At 33.9% G+C, this 21,486-nt stretch overlaps 1 protein-coding gene across 1 annotated transcript; it reads right to left on the bottom strand.

Annotated features, from left to right (window-relative positions):
* Positions 1 to 5,464: 5,464 nt before the first annotated feature.
* On the bottom strand, positions 5,465 to 20,818 carry LOC133802295 (callose synthase 5). The gene is made up of 42 exons (XM_062240578.1): positions 20,562 to 20,818; positions 20,357 to 20,457; positions 18,306 to 18,427; positions 18,097 to 18,193; positions 17,889 to 17,999; positions 17,680 to 17,808; positions 17,482 to 17,574; positions 17,282 to 17,373; positions 17,049 to 17,175; positions 16,805 to 16,942; positions 16,639 to 16,715; positions 16,468 to 16,546; positions 16,267 to 16,392; positions 16,049 to 16,163; positions 15,237 to 15,571; positions 14,410 to 14,462; positions 14,263 to 14,323; positions 14,075 to 14,156; positions 13,942 to 13,991; positions 13,736 to 13,822; positions 13,438 to 13,560; positions 13,257 to 13,348; positions 13,088 to 13,175; positions 12,856 to 13,016; positions 12,158 to 12,281; positions 11,965 to 12,059; positions 11,750 to 11,867; positions 11,510 to 11,661; positions 10,983 to 11,092; positions 10,757 to 10,882; positions 10,614 to 10,682; positions 9,937 to 10,126; positions 9,745 to 9,856; positions 9,551 to 9,670; positions 9,351 to 9,466; positions 9,171 to 9,254; positions 8,579 to 8,691; positions 8,246 to 8,475; positions 6,939 to 7,736; positions 6,564 to 6,614; positions 6,285 to 6,470; positions 5,465 to 6,030 (listed from the first exon to the last, which is right to left on the bottom strand). Exons 1-42 carry the CDS (start codon positions 20,740 to 20,742, stop codon positions 5,800 to 5,802), a joined length of 5,745 nt encoding a protein of 1,914 aa, XP_062096562.1. The 5' UTR covers positions 20,743 to 20,818; the 3' UTR covers positions 5,465 to 5,799.
* Between the last annotated feature and the right edge of the window lie 668 nt (positions 20,819 to 21,486).

Raw genomic sequence — 21,486 nt, 5'->3', positions numbered from 1 at the left:
TGAGTTTCCTCTGTTTCTATAGCATATCCAAATTATTAGAACCTATAAATTCAATTCAGACAAAGCATACAACAAACAACATGCATGTTCTCAACCATAAGCCACCGCAGCACACAAAATTCGCAGAACCTACTTCACTAAGACACACATGTTCTCAACCTTCTGTTAGCTTCTGCGACTACACTTACTCCACTATTTTGAACTAGCCGAGCATCATCTCTTGACTTAGTATGAAATCGTTTCCCTTCAACAATGTAAGCTTGATGCTTTATTACATCAATGCTTGCTCCAAGAGATATGCGCTTCAACTCAGTCGACAGTCCATGATTTTTTTCTCCCAACTTCGTCAAAATTGTATTCTTCAGCCACTGGCAAAACGTTTTATTATGCTCATCTATAACCCATTTTTGTTTATTTTTAATCTTGTTTGGAATCATCGACCGTAATAACTCTATGTGATCACTGAAACATAAAAGAAATAACAAAAAGTTTAAACAACAAAAAGAAAATCACTACTCTAATATATATGATTGAAATATATTTTCTACTTACATTATATATGATTGAATCTCAAGATTATTTTGCAACACAACTAATTGAGCTTGATCTAATTCTGCCCTAGACACGGTGGTCACTATTCCATTCCCTCGTAGTCCTTTATCAACTCCATCTGAGTTATTTCGTGGTTTGCTGATTCCGATTGCTTCAACCCCACTCATGTATTCTGAGCAAAATTCTATTGCCTCTTCCGATATATAACATTCAACCATACTAGCTTCAGGACGATAATGATTACGCACATAACTTTTCAACACCTTCATACTTCTTTCAAATGGATACATCCATCTCGCCCAAACTGGTCCACACAACTTGGCTTCCCTTACTAGATGAATCATTAAATGAATCATAATGTCAAAGAAGGATGGCGGAAAAAACATTTCAAGGTTGCATAGAGTTTCCACTATCTTATAATGCAATGCATCCAATTTTTTCATTTCTAATTCTTTTCCGCATAAATGATTGAAGAATATGCAAACATTCGTTAAACAATCTCGAACTTTTTTCGGTAATACTGACCGAATAGCAATTGGAAGTAATTGTTGCTTCAACATATGACAGTCATGTGATTTCATACCCATCAGCCTCAAATCTCCCATGGATACCAAGTTTCGAATGTTGGATGAATAGCCATCAGACACTTTCATCTCTGCAAATGATTTACATACAACTTTTTTCTCTTCTCTGGACAACGTGAAACAAGCAGGAGGTAAATATGTGGGTTTACCTTTCTGTTCAGGTGCTAAATCAGTTCGTATACCCATTTCAACAAGATCTAAACGACTAGTTAAACCATCCTTAGTTTTACCGGGAATATCAAGTAATGTACCTATAATACTTCCGCACACATTTTTTTCTATATGCATGGCATCCAAACAATGTCGAACAAGTAAATCTTTCTAGTAAGGGAGACGAAAAAAAATTGATTTCCTTTGGAAACATCCACTTACTTTCTTATTTTTCTGCATTTTTCCATACTTGAAATCAATTTTCTCTACTTCTTTAAGAATTTGTTGCCCCAAAAGTGGAAAAGGAGCAACACCTTGTTCTTTATCACCATCAAATGCTTTTTTTTTTGTCCCTATAATGATGATTTAGGGGCAAATATAGTCTATGACCCATATAACAAATTTTGTGCCCATTAGACAGACGAATAGCCTTTGTGTTAGTGCAACATATTGGACATCCCTGGTAACCTTTTGTGCTTAACCCTGATAGATTACCATAAGCTGGGAAATCATTAACAGTCCACAACAAAACAGCTTTTAAGTTAAAGACTTCTTTCTTAAAATCGTCATATGCCTCAACACCATTTTCATACAAATCTTTCAAATCATCAATTAATGGTGCCAAATAAACATCTATATCGTGTCCCGGTTGTTTTGGGCCTGAAATCATTAACGTGAGCATAAAAAACTTTCTTCTCATCACTAACCACGGAGGAAGATTGTACATAACAAGGAAGACAGGCCACGAACTATGCCTACTACTTAGAGATTTATGTGGATTTACACCATCGGCAGCTAGACCTAGACGAAGATGTCTTGCTTCAGTTTTAAATTCTGGATTTAAGTTATTAACTTTTTTCCAAGCCTGCGAATCTGCAGGATGTCGAAATTTACCATCTTTCACTCGCCTAGTCTCATGCCATATTAAGTTTACAGAGTATTCTGCACTTCGATATAATCGCTTAAGCCGCGGAATCAAAGGCAAATACCACATCACTTTTTGAGGAATAAGTTTCCTGATCTCCTTACTCTTGTTAGGTTTGTAGCGAGGTGAATCACATTCTGGGCAAGTGTCCATGTCTACATACTCTTTACGATATAACACACAATCATTCAGACATGCATGGATCTTCTCATACTTCAAGCCTATGCAATTTAAAGTTTTCTTCACTTCATACGTAGACTCAGAGAAGCAATTATCTGACGGCAAAATCTCTTTAAAAGCAGCTAAAAATTGACTAAAACATTTATCACTAACTCCATTTTCTGCTTTTATGTTGTAAAATTTTACCATCGTTGGTAATGTTTGTTTCAGACAACCATTGAATAATGGTTTATTTGCATCTCTAACCAATTTATCAAATTTTGAAGGATCATCAACAAACTCTTCTTGTGCTTCATCGAGCAATTCCATAGGATGATCGTCAAAATCACTATAACCCAAATCATCAACCCCTCGCCTCCCGAATGGATATGGATTATTATTTTTCAATGATTCCCCATGCCAATACCATGTACGATAACTTGTAGCAAATCCCCGACAAAATACATGATTTTTTATCATGGTAATATTTCCTTTTGTTCCATTACCACAATCTATACATGGACAATGAATTCTTTCCGGATCACTACAATTTGTTTGGAAAAATTCTAAAAATTGGTTGAATCCGTCTTGAAATTGTTGTGTTTCTCTATTCTCAAGAATCCATGACTTATCCATAATGATAATATCTACCTAATTCCTAAGTTGATAATGAAAAGAAAATTAGTATAGTAATACTCTAAAATTATGTTCAATTATTAAATTATAAAATGAAATGGACAGAGTTTCATTTATTTCTATAACATATCTAAAATTCATATGTATTTAAAATTTCAACAAAAACAAAAACATTATTATTATATATAGTAACTTATAAAACATGTTCAACTAATATCATCAAAAAAAATTGGGCAGAGTTTCCTCTGTATTTATAGCATATCCCAAGTTATCTACCTACAAATTCACATCAAACAAAACATATAACAAACAACATGCATGTTCTCAACCATATGTCACCGCAGCACACAGAAAATTCACAGATCCTACTTCACTAAGGCACACATGTTCTCAACCTTCTGTTATCTCCGCAGCACACAATTTTATCTCAGAACCTACTTCACTATGGATGAATATCTAATATATTCAAACTCCTCTAACAATAGTTTGTAAATATAAAAAATAAAAATAAAAAATTAAGTAGTAATTACTACTTACCTTAAAAATTAATATTCACCAATTTCAACCTCGAACAAATATTTCAACCTTGAGTGGGAGCTCACACTCAATCAAATATTTCCTACAATAAAAAGTTAAACATTAGTAAATATATGGTAATTGAATTTATCCTAAAATAATATAATTAACAAAAATATACTTTAAAAAAATCATTACCTAAATAATATACAAAATTATGCAAGCACTAATTTTTAATAAAAAAAATTATGTAAAAAACATTATTCTAAATAAAATAATACAAAAATACCCTAAACCGAAATATACATTAAAGAAATCAAGTTTTAGGGATCAATACACGTTTTAAACAATGAAAATGTCCTCAAATCCTATATAAAATTTCAAAAATATTACAAAAAATAACCATATGAACATACATAGAAACCACCATTAAACCCACACAATATTTCTTCATTTTTACCCTAAAACTTCAAAATAACTCAAGATTAAGTATATATACATGATTTCAAGCTTTAATATGCAAGGAAATGGAAGAAAAAAAACAAAAAGAAATAGACAATGTGGGGCATACCGTGGGTAGGGACGGCATGGTGGGAGAGAGCTTCGGCCGTGACTTCAACAAAGAAGAAGATGAGAAATGAGTGGGAAAAATAGGTTTTTGTGCTTTAGTGGGTGGAGACCACCTTTCTCCGCGGTTTTAGACCCAAAACCGCAGAGAAAAGTGTCCCGTTCAAACCTTTTACTGCGTTTTTTTTAAAAACCGCAATAAAATAGGGCGCAGACATTAAATATACTTTTTTAGACTCTTTCAAACCTTTTCACTGCGCTTTTTATTTATTGTTAAAAAAAAACCGCAGAGAAAGCCTATATTTGTAGTGGTGATTAACCAAAAGGTACTATGAGAATGACCTTATATGGATCTTTCGTCTTCTTTGTTATCTTATATTTACTCATTTATTTAGTTTTTTTTAATTAATTTTACTTTGGCATTTATCAATATAAGACCATTTTTGTTTTATTTTAATTTAAACAATAAATATTATAAACACAAGTACTAAAAAGACTTTATATAGATTTTCTTACAACTATATATACTATTTTTTTCTCAAACACATCATTAGAAAAATATAAAATTCTTTATATATATATAGTTTTAAAATTATTATACATGTTGCGTGAAGCGAGATTTTCTAATCTAGTAAATAAATAAAAGTGGTTAAGACACATGGCCTGAAAAAGCATGTGACACACTCTAATCATACTGCATGTAACTCTAATCTTGCATATTTCTTTTATTTATTTAATAATTTGAATTTTAAATTTTGAATTTATTATTCTTTTTATAAAACTATGTGAAGAAAAGAGTTTCTAGGTTCTTCTTCTAAGTTTGAAAGATAAAAAGATATCATATTATTTTCTATTTCCCTAAAAATTATGTCAGATTTAAAAATTCCAAGATCTCATGTGTTGAGAATATCTTGAGAATCACTAAAATTCTCACCATAACTATGTTCCCACTCGCGTCTTGAGATGTAGAGGTACATATTCCAATTCTTTATCTTTTCTATGTTATTGATTAATGTATGCATGTTAATTTTTTTTAAATCTCTAGACCCACCGCCCGGTGCATTCCGCTACGCACATGATAAACCAATTACCAACACTTATTTCATGTATGATTTAAAATTTCTAGCATTACCCTAAATAACCTCTCTAATATTACTCATAAAATAAACGGCAGGACACAAATGCAATTAAAAGTCTTTAACTCTAGAACTGTCAATAAATAAATAAATAAAAGGTCTGAACTCAAAAGAAAAGAAAAAAATTTAGTGGCAAAAGCTGTAATGCAGCTTAGCCTCGGTAATGTAAATATGATGTAATCAAGTTAGATACACACTAGAACTGCAAATTCATAAGCAAAGATTTGCCGAAAAAAGTCATCAGTGCATGACATTTTTATATTACAATACACAAATGTAAGTTACTGGCAACTGAAAATATTGGACTCCTTTTCCAAAAGAAGAAGAAGAAGAAGAAGAAGAAGAAAATATTGGACTCAATTTGTTTAAAGAAAAATTCTGTAAGCTACAAGGATGATACAGAGCACAGAACAAGGGGGCTATTTTTTTCTTTTCTTTTTTAACATAATGTAGCTGAACTTCCAATTTTAAGCTAAGATCAATACAATCCGTCCTCTGAATATGGCTGCTGTCTTTTTTTGCAACTGAATCTTTTTCATGCTCCTCGGGTAAGGAACTCTGGCACGAAAATTGTTTACTTGTTCTTCTTTCCACCTGCCAAAATACGTTGAATCTGAAGTCCTCGGCTGAAAGCTTGGTTAAATAGCAATCTGGTTTGAAACTCTGATACAAACGGGAACCAGGCCAGTATAGCCACTGGTGCAAAAATTACTAGCCCCATCATGTATTCATACCCTCTTCCCAAGGCTTTGACAGATCCCCAGAATCCAAGGCCCTTCACTAATGGCCTGAAAGACTGTGATATCTGTCCACAACATTGAATTCAGTAAGAGCATAGTATTACTTTAAAACCCACGTGCACTGAATTGAATCTCTAGTGATGTTATAAAACTACATTTTCAAAATGAGTCATTCAACTAGGAAGATTTTCAGTCGACAAACCATTCGGATGTTTTCCACCAAAATAGAGTGGGGAAAATGAACATAAATGGTAAAAAAAAAATGGGAGGAAAAAAAAGAGAGACTACGAAAGAAGGTTTAAATCATCAGGAAATGTACCTGAAGTATTGCCCATCCAGTTGGCATGAAGGCTAGTAGGCTTGCAAATATATCTCCAACTGTAAGGTTAAGGAGCGTAAACAGGATAGTGAGAGTGACTATGAACCCAATGAAGAGCAAGAATTTGAGAAGTCTGAACATCAGCTGAAAGTCTGCACTGAACTTCTTTCTACCCAAGGACACGATCTGCAATTCAGAGGGGTACAGAGGTCAGTAAAATAAATCAGGTCATAGACAGATCATTTTCATTCAGCGCACATGAGCTTTTGGAGCATGAACCTTTAAGATGACCATCACAGCGACAATGACCAGCCAAGAGAGACCATAAACCTGGGATAAAAGTAAAAGGAAAGATTAAAGCTTTCAATATTTTCTCTATATATTACAAAAGTTCTCAGTATAAAATAGACCTATTCACAGGAATTGCTAGATCTCATTAAAATTATTCCTTTTAGAATATCCTTCCATATCCCATGCAAAAAGATGAGAAATGATTCTGCTATCCCACTCGACAAAAAGAACGAATATTGATTTTTCAAATACACAACTGGTAATTGACAGTATGAAGAGAAAAAGTCTAGCATTTTTGGATTTAATAAAGATGCAACCCCTTAGATGAAGCCAAGAAATGTCAATGACAGATGATACACTCACCATGATGCTTGTTTCATTCCTGGCCACATTTAAATGGTATACAATTCCATACTGATAAAGAAAGAAGCGCAAAGAAAGAACAATCTCCCAGAACCGTCCTAAGAAGCCAGTGTGCTGTAAGTGCTCTTGTTCCTCATCCCACCAGGATTCCCAGCTCTTATTTGCTGGCACACCAATACCACCACGGCTGCTTGTCCACTTACTCCAATCATCCCAATCTTCCACAATCTTTTGCCATTCAAATCCCATAGGGTTAAAAAGGAAAGGTGCAAACAGAAAAGATGCCACTAAGAACCACATGGAGAAGGTAAGGAAGGTATAGGCAGCAGAATCAGGTGCAGCGGAACCATATATATGATATGCTATAAGCAATATCATAAGTTCCAGCCCTTTCACAAAGTGACTTCTTGAGTACATCCTATAATTCTCAGCAAACTTCTCATGCTTGACCACAAAACCACGCCCAGTTGCTCTGTATTTTGCACCACCATGCAGGATAGTTCGTCCATAATAATGAACCTTTGTGCCAAGAGAAAAAGTAAAAAACACGGCTGCAAGCTGCAGCTGCATAATTATCATGTCCCCTAATGCAGTTCGAAACCCTCTCTCCAATCCGATTTCCATAATCATTGGTAAGGCCATTAACAAGCCTAATTGGACAACTGATTGTGAAGCCATAGCAGCCTTCAGGGCATTGTTTCCTTTGGCCCTAGCAAATTTCACTATCGCTTTCTCTAGTCCACTCAATGACAGGTAAAGTTTTCCGTACAAGTAAACATACACGGTAAGGACAACCAACTGCGTAAGAAAAATAAAGAAATGATTAATAAAAAAAGGATGAAGTTAACAACCTTTTATTTTAACCAAAAATAATAATTAAACAATTGCTACTTTGTGTTTCTGGATAGTGTAACCTTAACAAAAGTGACAAGTTCCATCTTTTTCCCACGTTTAAAATATGACTAGCTGAAAATCTTTTATCTCTGTCTGATAATACTACGCCACTAACTATTTTCTTAAACTTAGCACGCCGCATGAAATAATAATTAATAAATTTTCTCTATTATAAACTCCCAACAAAAGAAACAGAGGAAATACTTCTTTATATTTTTTAATTTTTTTTTTAATTTTCGTGGATCAAAGGAGATAATCTAGTAAGACATCACATGATTACTAATAACTTGTTTTCTTCAAGTGAGATGATATATAGTCAACCAAGAATAAATATGAGAACCATCTGGCTTGTATATAGACTACTTATTATCTAATATCTCAATTTCGCATTAAGTAGCTAGTATAAGAATTACCATGGCATTGACATAAAATCCTACTGTCGTAAAATAGCACGACATCATGCGGAAGAAATCGAAACGGTGCCCTAATCGATAGATATCCCTACTGAGTGTCTGCTCTCCATTGCCACAAGCCACTTTTGCTTCAAAGAGAGAGATTTGATTGAGTCCAACATCTCTACCCTTTCCAACCTGAAGATATTCGTGGTGAGTGACATTCCCTCGCCTTAGAGTTGAGTTGAAACCTGGAAGACCCAACAATATAACCAGAAGTTAAGAAAATCCCTGGTGTCCATAGCTAAATGTGTAATATCATTTTTTATTTATTTGAAGTCTTGAGAGTTCTACCAGCAAAGATATCCTCACTCAAGTTGATTCCACGAGAAGCCTTACTAATTCCACCCCGAGTAATGTGAAAAATTCTGTCGAAGACGTCTGGATGACCATAGTGAAACCGAACCCTGATGAAAACCAATGCAGTTTTAAGGTATGATGATACGGAATGTGGTCTTAGGCTTAGCCTAATCTGTAACACTCTTATTGAGTTCAATCCCCACCCCGACTAATATGACAATGTAACATAAAAATAAAAAAAGGTATGATATCGAATATCAATCCTAGAGGATTGAAAAAAAAATGCTTTCCACTTACATGTATAACACCCATTGAGCATTTTAATGAGAAAATAGCTAATAGGATTTTGCAAATTAAAAAGGTAACACAAATTAGTTTACTGTATAATTAAAATAATATTTTTCAAATGACATAAAAACATGTGTTCATTTTCGTTACAACGATTCCTCTCAATTAAGGGTACCAATAAATTTATCTCTACTATAAAATAAGTAATAAATCATGACAAATGACTTGCTCATAGGATAAAGTTAAACAAAGCTGCTTTTGTGTTTCCTTTCGAGGGATAAAGTTTAAGAAAGCTTACTTCAAAGGTCTTGCGAGAACTCTCTGACCTATGGTCACAAAGCTCGTTTCTTGATTTGACATAAACCAAGCCAGAGAAGAAACACTGCCGTGCATATTATTTATAGATGTATTAGCTTGACTTTAAAACAAAATAGATTGGAGCTCCGGATGGAAAAGAAAAAAGAAATAACATTCCCACCTTCCAGTAAAAATATGCTCACGAACCCCCAAGATTGTAGGTGGACGCACCCCATGATCCTCATTGAATTCTTCCAAAAGGTTACGCATTTTTAAAGCTTCTTCCAAGTAATTGTCCTACAGAAATTTGGAAGCTTTAAGCCTCAAACTTGGCCTTAATTCAAAAGACAACATAAGATAACTTCAAATTCTAATGGTTACCTGATTCATGTCAATCGTCTGGAGAGCTTCTCCTCTCGTGAAAATTATAGCATGGTTTTGGTTTTCTGGCTTTCCTTCTCCTATCTTGGCTGAACCCGGTAATTTTATCCGATATATTTCCTTTAAACCGGTACCAAAACAATCAGTTGTATATCATAAGGCATAGAAGCACAATTATTGTTCTCAATATTTACCTGATCAAGATTATCAACAGCTTTCACCAAAACTGAATAATAAACTTTATGTACTTTTCCTCCTTCATTCTCTTCAACTTCATCAATATATGCCACCCTAAGAGAAGGATTACTGTACAAAGGAAAAAAATCAAATTTTTGAATGAAATGAAGAAATGACATGTAACATTAATTAACAAACGGAGAACATACTTGACCATCAAGTTCAGGATGTCTGTTGCACGACGATCTCCACTTCGCTTCTGGTTGCCATAGTTTTGACAGGTAGCGATATATGTGAATTTCATGTCAGCAACTGCTTCTAATTGTGCATAAAGAGATCTTTGACTTTTTTTATCTTCCTCTGATGGAACTGTTATGGCTTTGTAGCCTCCAAGTATCTCTGTTCACAGCAAGAAATTACAAACATAAAGAAAATATAACTACTTACACTACCTCATATGGACAGAGATCAGGAAAAAGATTGATTGTGTTCATAGGCAAACACCACTGGCATATAATAAACATGCACAATTAAAGTGTACTAAGAACTAAGAGCTTGATAGACATTGATTCCTAAAACCCAAAAAAAGAGGACTAGGAAGTAAGAGTTTGTTAGATTGATTCTAAACTTCTAAAGCTTTAATAACTTTTGCATGATTTTTTAGCACAATCCTGTTTTTTCAAGTGAAATAAAATTGACTAGAACACAGAAAGATGCACGATAAATTTTATGAAGCAACTGAGATATTGTTTTCAGAAGACAGAATAGTTGATGATTTCTGTAAAAGCTACAATCCCGAAAAGGCCTTAATATATGAAGGCACTAGAGTTTGCAACAAGATCTTTAGAAGTCTCTTGGTTAAAGATTTGGGTGAAAATACTCTTACCACTTTCATTAGCCATGTCAAGGAAAGCCTGAAGCTTCAAAGCTCGTCTGTAGTACATCATTCCTCGAACTGAAACACAAAAAATAGTCAGTACAACAAGTTGATTAATACTATGAAACATGAGAAAGGAATGCATCCAATACTTGTTCTGCAGAGAGTTTGTCCTCTTAGGGAGACCCAGTGACGAAGCTGTAAAATGTTTTCCTCAGTTTCCCATATCTCGCTATCTTTTTTACAATTAATTCGCTCCATGAAGTTATTCCACTCATCTGCAAGTTGCAAAATGATTAAATACCGAATTCAAAATGTGGTCATTAAATCAAATAGAAAATTTACTGTGAAACAAAGTTAAAAGACAGAATCACACACCTGGGAAAATTTTCTGCAAGTAATATAAGATTGATACACCATCTTCATTTTCCAACTCAAGGTCAGTTTTAGAGTAAACTGTCTCCTCACTGTAGTATGGAGTCATGACACTGCCAGTAGCAGGAAATTAAGATACAAATCATGCAGTCAATATTTCATTTTATGAGCCTAAGCTATGCTGGCTGCAAGAATATAATATATTGCAGATAAAATATATCCTGCACATACAAGGATAGAAACATACACTAAACTCCTAGCCAATTTGTTCCATGAATATAACCCCCAGGAAAAAGTAAGTGAAATAATATATGCTTTTAAATATTCAACGTTAAAAAAAATATATATGAAATAATGCCAGTAGAAGCTACAGGCCACTTTCTGGGTTTTGAAAGGTACTGGTAGATCATATGCTGAGGCCTTAAAAGACCTTGCTATTCTAATTACAAGTACCCTGACTAGTTTCAAGAAGGTTCAGGCGTATGGAATTAATATGTTCCATGTTTATGAGTTAAGAACTTTTATTGAACCTGAAAGAAAGCATTTTCCGGACTTTGGGGGCACGTGGCATATCCATGAACAGTGAATTTGTGAAAAATGAGATTCTTCTACATGCTTCGAGGTTAGTTGGTACATCAGTAGCAGATTCCTTCACTGTCAACAAGAGGTATAGGCGTCTTATCTAGAATGATGGCAAGCAATAAGCATGTTTCAGTTAAATAGTTACAACAGATTGCAGTTAAAATGCATCTGAGTCTAAATTTTTATACCTGTTCTTCCCACTGAGCTGTGACAACTGGGGGGAATGCTATGGCAGGTCTTGTATCAGTACCTGCAAAAAGTTGTCTCCCAGTATCCTTGCTGCTATGACCAACTTCAAGTAATTCCCTGAAAGGTATAACATGAAAAAAGTTGATGAACTACAATTCAACTTTTAAAACTCACAACAATTGCTTCAGATAGAATGGCCTAATGTTAAACCTACCTGAGCTCATTCACCATCATGTCACGGGTGACAACTTCCAACATATCTTGCAGCAACAACACCACAGTATCTTTATTGGATGGTTCAGCGTCTTTCTGCAACAAAGAAGTTGTAATAATAAAGTTTATTGAATTTTCAAGCTAAGCATGTACTGTTTATATAATTACATATATGCTCTCTTCTAATAATTTACCAAGATCTCTACAAGCTCCACAAATTTCTTGCAAAGAGTAGGTAAAGGACCCATTCTGAAGTTTGCAAGAAGCAGATTTTTTGAGATGCTACTTTCAACTTCTTTAATAATGATGCTAATTATCCTGCAAACCATAAAATCATATTAGAATGTATAGCAACATTTTATATAGGATGAGACTATAATAATTATTGATATCCACGCTCAATAATATATAAAACACTTTTTTGTAATTTCTACAGGTTGCATTATGGTACATGTTATTTGGTTCAAGCATAAATGACTTGGCGTAAATGAAATCAATCTGTGGTGTTAAAAGGAAAAAAAAAAAGAAGAAAAATCGTTGAAATTTAGCTCATACATGAAAAACTAGAAACAGTATAGCCAAAAATGCAAAGATCAAAATCAAGTGTTCCCAGATATAAGAGTAATGGAAAAATTACATTTTTTTTAAAAAAAAACAACGTAATTACCCAGTACCTTTTCCAGTTTTTAAATTTTGTTTTGAAATCTTGATATGTAAGAGCAAATTTTAAGTGTGACAAAGAAGTTTCAGAAACCGTAAGAACTGTAACTCATTTACATTATAGACTACAAAACTAGACATTAGTTTTATTCGGACTCTTCGATTTCTAGAAACTGAAACAAACAGAATTATATATTCTACTTGTAGAGAAACCAATTGCTGCCAATATAACCTTTTTTCATTATCTCCAACCACAAGAATGCTCAAGACATGCTTGAAAAATTCATAACATTCAATCACTGCACATTTCATGTATTCATCAGCACATATACGCTTCCAGAGATCAGAATCCCTGGATTTAAATTGAGCTGCCATGTCCAATGCTATTGGTATCTGCAGAGGTAAAAAGAAAAGGTCAAATAAGGCCGGTAACATATGTAAGATCTCAAAATGTTTATACTTACCTTGCTAGCAAGCAAAAAAGGTGGCCACTGAATAATCTTCAGCCCTGGATCTGATGAATAAGGAACTAGCAACAAATCCATTTCCCTGAAGTAAAGGAACCAAGTATATCTTTAATAAACTGATGAACACAAGTTAGTTAAAAAATGACTGAATTTTAGGCCTTTCCTGTCACTAATGAGATCTTCCTCTCGGAAGCTACATATAACTTCATTCCACAATTGTGCAAATTTTGCAGCTTCGCTTCTCCTGCTTGCTGTAATCTGCAGGGTGAAGTGCAAACAAAGATATATTGAAGGAATCTATACCATTGCTAATGCCATGAAACAGTACATTTTTTTTTAAAAGCAACCTCAGCAAAACGCTTGGCAAAAGAAAATCCTCTTTTCTGCGACCTATCTGAAGGCACCAGATATGTGTTGAATGCACCAGGTAAGGACTGGAACCTTGATCTAAGCATCCCCAATGTTCGTATCTGTAAGAAAGTGGGCATGCTTTAATCAATGACAACTGTTACTATAAGAATGAGTAGATAAGAAAGTATTGATTTCATTCATTACCAGGCTATCCCAAGAAGTGAACAGGAAACATAACATACAACTTGCATTAAATTAAATTGATGTACGAAAAATAATAATCAAATCGATTACCTCTCCTAGACGATCAAAGGCCCCAATGACACCACCATATAAAGTTGAATAAACTGAATACCAAATTTGTGTATCCATAAAATAAACCTGCATATGATGGGGGACAGTATGAGGTGTCTCATCAATGCCAGCAAGAAGTTTCATTTATACAAGAGCACATTAATGAACCATTATGTCAAACTTAAGGAAAGATGTAGCAAAAGGACCATGATAACTGGTGCCCAAAGTGACACGACCGCTCCATAGTTGTTTTGAGCTGCATTGGAAAGAGAGTATTAGCATAGAAAACAAGTTAATTCTGTGAATGCTCATGTCACAAGAAGAAGCGACAAGTAATACCCTTGGGGAAGAACTCATGCCATTCATATTCAACTCTGTGAATACTCATTATATCTTTTGTTGGCTTCACTAGAGGTTTAATCTGGGAAGAGACAAACGAAAAGTTAACTAAGAACCAGCTTAACAATCGCACATTGTCTAACAACATATGGATAAAAAGATATACATATTAAATATCTAAATAAAACCTGAGCAAGATAGCTGAATGCAAGCTTGGAGCACAAAAGTATCACCCAAAAAATTGTATACCTGAAAATCCAAAGAAATAAGAACAATTACACAGGTTTCAACCAAAAAAATACAGATTTAGTAAGCATAATTATTGACATTCTCACTTTATAAGTGAAAATTGACTTTCGTGCATCCCTCTCCCAATGTATATTCTGGGCTGCAGAGAATAAATAATCCATTAAAAAAACATATAAATTACAATTTTTTTAAATACAAAAGGTTGGAGCAATTTAGAAAATATTAAAAAATAATTGGTTTCCAAATATATTCAAGTGTAATGGAAACTAATATCATTATAAACAGAGGAAAAGAAAGCAAAAGCTGAATAATATGTATGAACTAATTACACCAGTAAGTAGTTCCTCTGATGCAGACTTAAGCTAATCAGATATATGTCAGCCTTAAACACGGACTTTGTTGAATTCCAAATTCTTAGCATCATACGAGCAATAATCTAACAGAACTTAACTTTGAATCAATGATTTCAATTATCATACATAGTCAAGTTATTTATCTAGAATACTAAATATTCTGCTGACTCTGCGCATACAGGAAAAAAGAGAAGGAAAGGAAAAGAAAGAAAAACATGATTTTTTTTTTATAATGAACAACTGTAATTATATTAAGAGTACATGTTAGTGTAACCCCAAAGAAGTATTTGTGATCACCGTTGTCCTGAATATGCAATGCTGCTGGATGAGGGTTTCATAAATATGGCAGATGTTTAGTTAGCCAGCTTCATTAGAATACACTTAATACCTATCATAGTCGCAGTTATTTAAACAAATTTGACCCGACTTCTATTTTCAAGTAAAATGTTATTCGATATATCCGTCGAATCTGTACTTCTGGTCTTATGTTATTATTTTAATCCAAGGAAAATATGAAAGACATAACTGGTACGATAACAAGAGCAGAATGGTACAAGTACCTGTGACCACCATAAGAGGAACCGTATAATGTGCCAGTCTGAATTTTCAATCCAACGCCGGAGCATTGGGAATATGAATAAAGCTGCTGCAAGCACATTTGGAAGCAAATATATTGCAACGGCAAGGATGTAAAAAGGAGGAACACCATTTACTTGCTTAAGAAATGAAAGCATATCTCTGATTTGGACAGGGGCTCCCTTAAAGGAATGCACGTAAAAGAGCGGAAGAATTACAACCCATGCAAGACTAACAATTATCTTGAGAAGATTTCTCAGTACATCAGTAGACTTCCACCTATGATATCCCGGGAAATTCAAAAACAGGTCCAATATACCTAAAATGAAGAAGGAATTAATGACAAACCATAATGCACACTTCTATGGCCAAAAACTGTTACAACTATTTAGTATGCATAAAAGACAAAATTGTTCTTCATAAAACTACATGCTTCGTAAAATATTAGCAGCTGCATTAAGAGTTAAAAAATATTCATCACATCTCTTGTTTGGGGATAAATCTTCTTATAAGGAATATCCATAAATCCTTTACTTATAACTCTGTTACGTTTCATAAGTATTTTTCTTAAAAATATAATAAAAAGAAAATATAATCAGTTTCTTCAATATATTTTTCCTGCTATCATTCAAATTATGCATATAAAGTATTTTCATGTGACAGTATGATAATAACTAACATAAGAAACCAGAGTACTTAAATAAACAAAGCATCAGCCAGAATTACTGATTCCTGCAGTTTTAAAATAAAACATTTTAAATAAATCACTTAGAACTTTTAGTTAAGATCATCATACTTTGAAGTAAGCGAAGAAAAGCTGCTGTGATGAAAATACTAGATAGGTGGTACAGGACATCCTTTCGGAAAATGTCTATTGGTGAAATTCCTTTCCATGCAATAATGATCATTGCCTGCGAATAAACAAACATTAATAATAAACAAATGATATGGGTATCCAACTAGAACATGTCAAAATACAGTCAGCTCTATCCTCTCTATTACAAAATTTAATACCTGTAGAGTAAGCACATAAAATGTCCATAGTCGATCAAAACTTCTAAAAATGTGCCAAAATGTTCGAGTTTCAACAAAGTATGACTTCCCCGTGCTTCCAGACTTTCTTCGAGGACCCTTTCTTCCCTGACAATGACATTGTATTAAGCACCAAAATTCCATAGAAGAATTTGAGAAAACTAGTGTAACTGCTTAGGGCACCTGTTTCAAATCACGAGTGGATTTGAAAAAATCACCATCATCACGCATTGGCCAGCCAAGAGAGAAGCAATGAGATGACCTTAAAATTTATAAATGCAGATGGAAGAATCAACTTAAGATAGCCCAAAACAGTCAAATCTTTATAAGAAGTTGAAATGACTCCGACCATACCAGAAATACTCATTCAGGTCATCATAATTGCACCAACCGGAGTGAGGAGCTTTTCCATTTCCACTCTTGTTTGACTCCTGTAGTATTATAAATGAATAATAAAATTGACTAAAACACATAAGAACAGAAACTTGCTGACACTTCCCATGTTGTTGCTGTATCATACCTTTTCAATAACACGGTAAAGGGGTGTTATAACCTTACGTAAAAATGCCTCATCATCCCCACCATAGGAAGGCTTGATATTTTCACCAGTAACAATGCTGACATTTCCGGCTAATAAGCCATGCAGTTCATATGCCATCTAAACATATCACTGGACTTTGTTACTGATAAGGTTAAGACATATCGTACAATTGATAAAATAACATTTATATAAAAGAAAACAAAGAAGGTAGTATGCCACTCACATTATGAAAAATGTAGCATAAACACTCGGGCATGAAGCGGACGTTTGCTGCTTCTCCCCAGATGAGAAAGTATAAACCCATGTAGAGAATTTTCCTCTGCTGTATCTCTTGCTGACCTTGAGGAAGCCTGCACAGATTTACAAGACATGAATTAAGCATAAAATGAACTGTAAAACTAAATTTTATTTCAAAAGTTGAAAACAGAAATGCACATAGATACTGTTATATCTCACCTTAAACTATGTTTTCGGCCCAAAAATTTACACCAAGTCTTATAGTTCTTAAAGAGCTTGCTCATAACTATGTCAACAGCTCGATCATCAAGCTGCATATAAAAGGAATGATTTTCACAGCACAAAAGTAAAACAACAATTTTATCAAAGGAAGAATGATGCTATAACATTAAAATTGAAGTAGGGTAATTAATGCATACCTTGTTAAGTGGTTCAGCCTTAGGCTGAAGCCTTATATGAGCATCAGCAAGCAGCAGAATCAGATGCTCTCTCTGGTTCCTGACATTGTCTCTCTGCAGCAATCAATACATTAAAACCAAAAGCTGCTTTCAAGAGATCATGCAATTATTATAAACTAATTCTACTATTATTTTCTTCTAACAGTCAAATACACATGCCTGGAATCCGAACATGGCTCTTAGCCAATCAAGGAGGTCTAAATCCCCAGCTTTCTGCCTGTGCTGCTCGAATGCATGCGGCCAATTCAAGCCTCGAGTGTTCCACAAGGCAGCTACGGCAGCCTTGACCTGTTAATAACAGGAATAGATAAATTGTAAGTACTAAGAAACACAATGCGAGAGCAAGTCTAGAGTAGGAGAAGGAATACCTCATCAAGCTGCATGATAGATTGAGAAGCCCCAGCTGAATCCAGAGGGAGAATGTTATATGGTGTATAAATCTCCGTTTTTTCTTGGACATCTCTTGCAGCCGCTATTATCTGTTCCATAATATTGATGAATAACACCAGTCAATTTGTTTGTGAGCAGACAAACACTATAAGATAATGATGAGCCGTGAGCGAGAGTTAGACTAACCTCAGGAGCAACTTCTTCAACCTTCTCACTCTTGTTAACGGCACAGAGCACTTCAAAAAGAACTCCCGCGGTCTGGTAAGCCTTGGCGAGTTGGGCTCTATTACAGTTTCAACGAAAGTAGTATAAAAACAAGCATGTCTTCGAACTTGCTTAAAGAAAACTTGGGAAAGAGCGTTCCTTTAAATGTTTTTCTTAACAACGTGACTAACCTATCTGCTTGTTCTCCCTGGTCAAGAGCTCTGATGTAGTGTTCATAGTATTGCTGATAGAAGCTCTCGATTTCCCTTGCATCTGTTTTTTTAACCCGAGAAGCAAGACTTGACGAATTGTCCTGAATTAAATAAACTTGAAGTTAGTTTTTTCTATTCCATGGAATAGACCACTTTTGACAATAATGTGCAGAAGAATTGGTCACATTGGCAAGAACGTGAAAAAAGTCGGACCAAGGATTAAAAAAGAAAAGAGTAATTTCATGTTGGCGTCAGCTGATTCTCAGTGAATTCTTTATATTAATCTCAACGAAAAGATGGAGCTTTACCAAGTAAATAGTAGTAGTTAAGTCAATTCGTAAATTTTCCTAATTCCAATATTATTTTGTTGAGGTAGACCAACTCAGCCTCTCGTCTTTTCTTTCAAAAACAACAAAAAAAAAAAACAAACAAACAAACAAACAAAAAACACTCAATATATGATACTCACGAAGTATACTTAATTATATATATATTAAAACCTGAATTTAAAATCACAAACAAACAGAACTCGTTATTTTAGTTTCTAAATCAATCATACTAGTTTATTAATTCCAGAATTATCTCTATGACATTATTTTTTCTTTGATATTCATACTAATATTATTTCTTCAATTTTTTTCTTGGACTACTATTGTAAATAGTAGATAAGCACTAACGTAATTACAATTCTATTTTTTAGCCTTTTGTTCTATTTTGTTTTCCTATATTTATTCAATAAATAAATAAAAATAGTAAGTATGATAAAAACAATTACAAATAAATAAGCATATAATAACTGCTGGTCTCAAAATGTGTTGCATAACATAATTAAAACTAGTGTTGGTTACATCACAAAAGGGTGCCTCATATATAACACTGACAGTATGTAGCTAGCTAAAGATAAAAATAAAAAATAGTCATAGCAAACTTAATTATATAAGTTTTTGTTAATATTTTACTTTAAAATGCAACATAATTTTTTTAAAGTAGGAATAGAAATAAAAAAGAAAGTGTGAACATTGCTTAATATATAGAATTGTTTATACTGTAATATTAATTCTTTAAATTAGTATGAAAGTGTTGGGGACCCTTTAAAAAAAATACCAAATACTAATTTTGCGAACATTAAAATTGGTCATTAAAAAGAATAAAAAATCGACAAACTTGAAAGAAAAAGAAAACAGAAATCAATACAGTTAGACACAAATATAGGCTAAAGGGATTGAAGCGTAAGAATAACATAAATTTAAAAGTAGAATGAGCTAAAATCAAGTACTACCAAACACGAATATATCATAGTAAACTAAAAAATGTGCACCATTATAGAGATTCACACGATTCATAAGTAATAAAAATAGACCAATAAGAGATTGATATTACTAGTCATGAATGCCTAAACATGATCGGAAAAATTGGGATAGAGACGTTTGAAAAAAAAAATTGCAAATCCTTTACTTCAATTTACTTATTCTTTGATTGTTGAAAAAAAATATTCTGAGATAATAAATTGTATATCGCTTAATCCTGTTATTTTAATATATAACATAAATAAAAACATAACTGTAAGCACTAGTAGACTGACATGTGATTTAAATATGATAATAGCTATTTGTTTTCCTAAAAAAGTACGTAACAATTGACACAGCTTTCGCCAATTTGTAAGGTTTTTTTTAATAATCATAAATAATATAAGATATCCTTCCTATTCGGACTATGTTATAATTATCGTAAAATTTTCATTTCAACGTCATTCATTCAATAAAAGAGTAGTAGCTAAGACAAATATATATATGATGGACGTCTAAATAACCTGATCGGGTAAAATGTTAAAATGGAAAGAAAATAACATGTAACAGTCAATGCATAGTACTCTACCTAGCTCACCACCTTCTGACACGTTCATTTAATTGCATAGCAGATATGGAAATAAATTTCTAAAGCAATACCTTACCAGTATATGATCATATTTTTACATATATAGAGAGAGAGAGAGTAAATATATACACTAAAAAAAAGGACAATTATATTACCCTCTCCAAACGTTGAAGGAGCAACGTTTTGAACTGCCTCACACCACGCCCGCTAGAGCTGGGATCCAACCGGTGAGCTTTCTCAAACGCGTAAAATCGGCCTTGTGAAGAAAAAACAGAGAAACCATTTCAGAGAACATTTTCTTAAAATACTTTGAAAATCAATACAAACCCACAAATGAAAGCTGTACGGAGAAGGTATTACAGTGATAGGCGACGCGAGGTCGCTCGTTCTCGATTTCGTTGGCGACCCGGAGGATGGGAACGATGGAAGCCAGCGACGAAGGAACCACCTCGTTGTCGAAAACCTCCGTCGAGAAGGTGGTGGCGGCACTGCGCGACGGCCGCCTCGTCAGCCCCTGGGGGCCCGTCTCGAGGTTCGACATTGCTGTAACCTCGAGTCCTTATAATACTACTCCCGCTGCACTTCACAATTTCCCTGTCCTGTGCTCAGTTTCAAAGCCACATAATATTAGAAAATCAAGAAATGAATTCAATTTTTAAAGATACGCGTCCGTTACCCGTAAGGTTTCCTAGTCGAGAAATTTTAGAAAGGAGAAGGAAAATCCGTACGTATTATTTTCCCCCGGTTTTTCTAGCTGAACAAACAGAAATCACAAATTTCCGGCCTTGCAATTTGCAATGTGAAAATCAAACTCAAGAAACAAATATGATTTTTAAGAATAAATCGACGTACGGATGATCGTTAAACGTACCCACCCCTGAAAGTATTACCAACAAAGAAAACTCATAATAACCACATTTTTCCAAAAAAAATTCCGGCTAACCAGACAGAACCGCGTTCTAACGAGAATCACAACAATGATACACCGGTCTATCAAAAGAACCACACAGAAAATTAATCAAGATTCTAAAGAAAATCTACATTACAGTTGATTTTTCAAGAAAATGAAATCATCGAAAAGAAGACAAGTAAAGAAAAGAAATAACCTAAAATTTTGTTTAGCTTTGCATGGTTAAGGAGAAGAAATTATTATCTGAGAAAGATATATAATCAACCGATGTAGTAGTTCGTGAGCTTACGTATATTATATATAAATATATTGACACGCATATATACCTGTATATACGTGAAGCAAAGTGCTAGAAATATGAAATCCAGATCAAAA

The sequence above is a fragment of the Humulus lupulus genome, chromosome 1, assembly GCF_963169125.1.
Source record: "Humulus lupulus chromosome 1, drHumLupu1.1, whole genome shotgun sequence".
Classification (NCBI taxonomy): Eukaryota; Viridiplantae; Streptophyta; class Magnoliopsida; order Rosales; family Cannabaceae; genus Humulus; species Humulus lupulus.
Note: the sequence above shows the minus strand (reverse complement) of the source record. Positions and strands in the feature narration are given on the sequence as shown.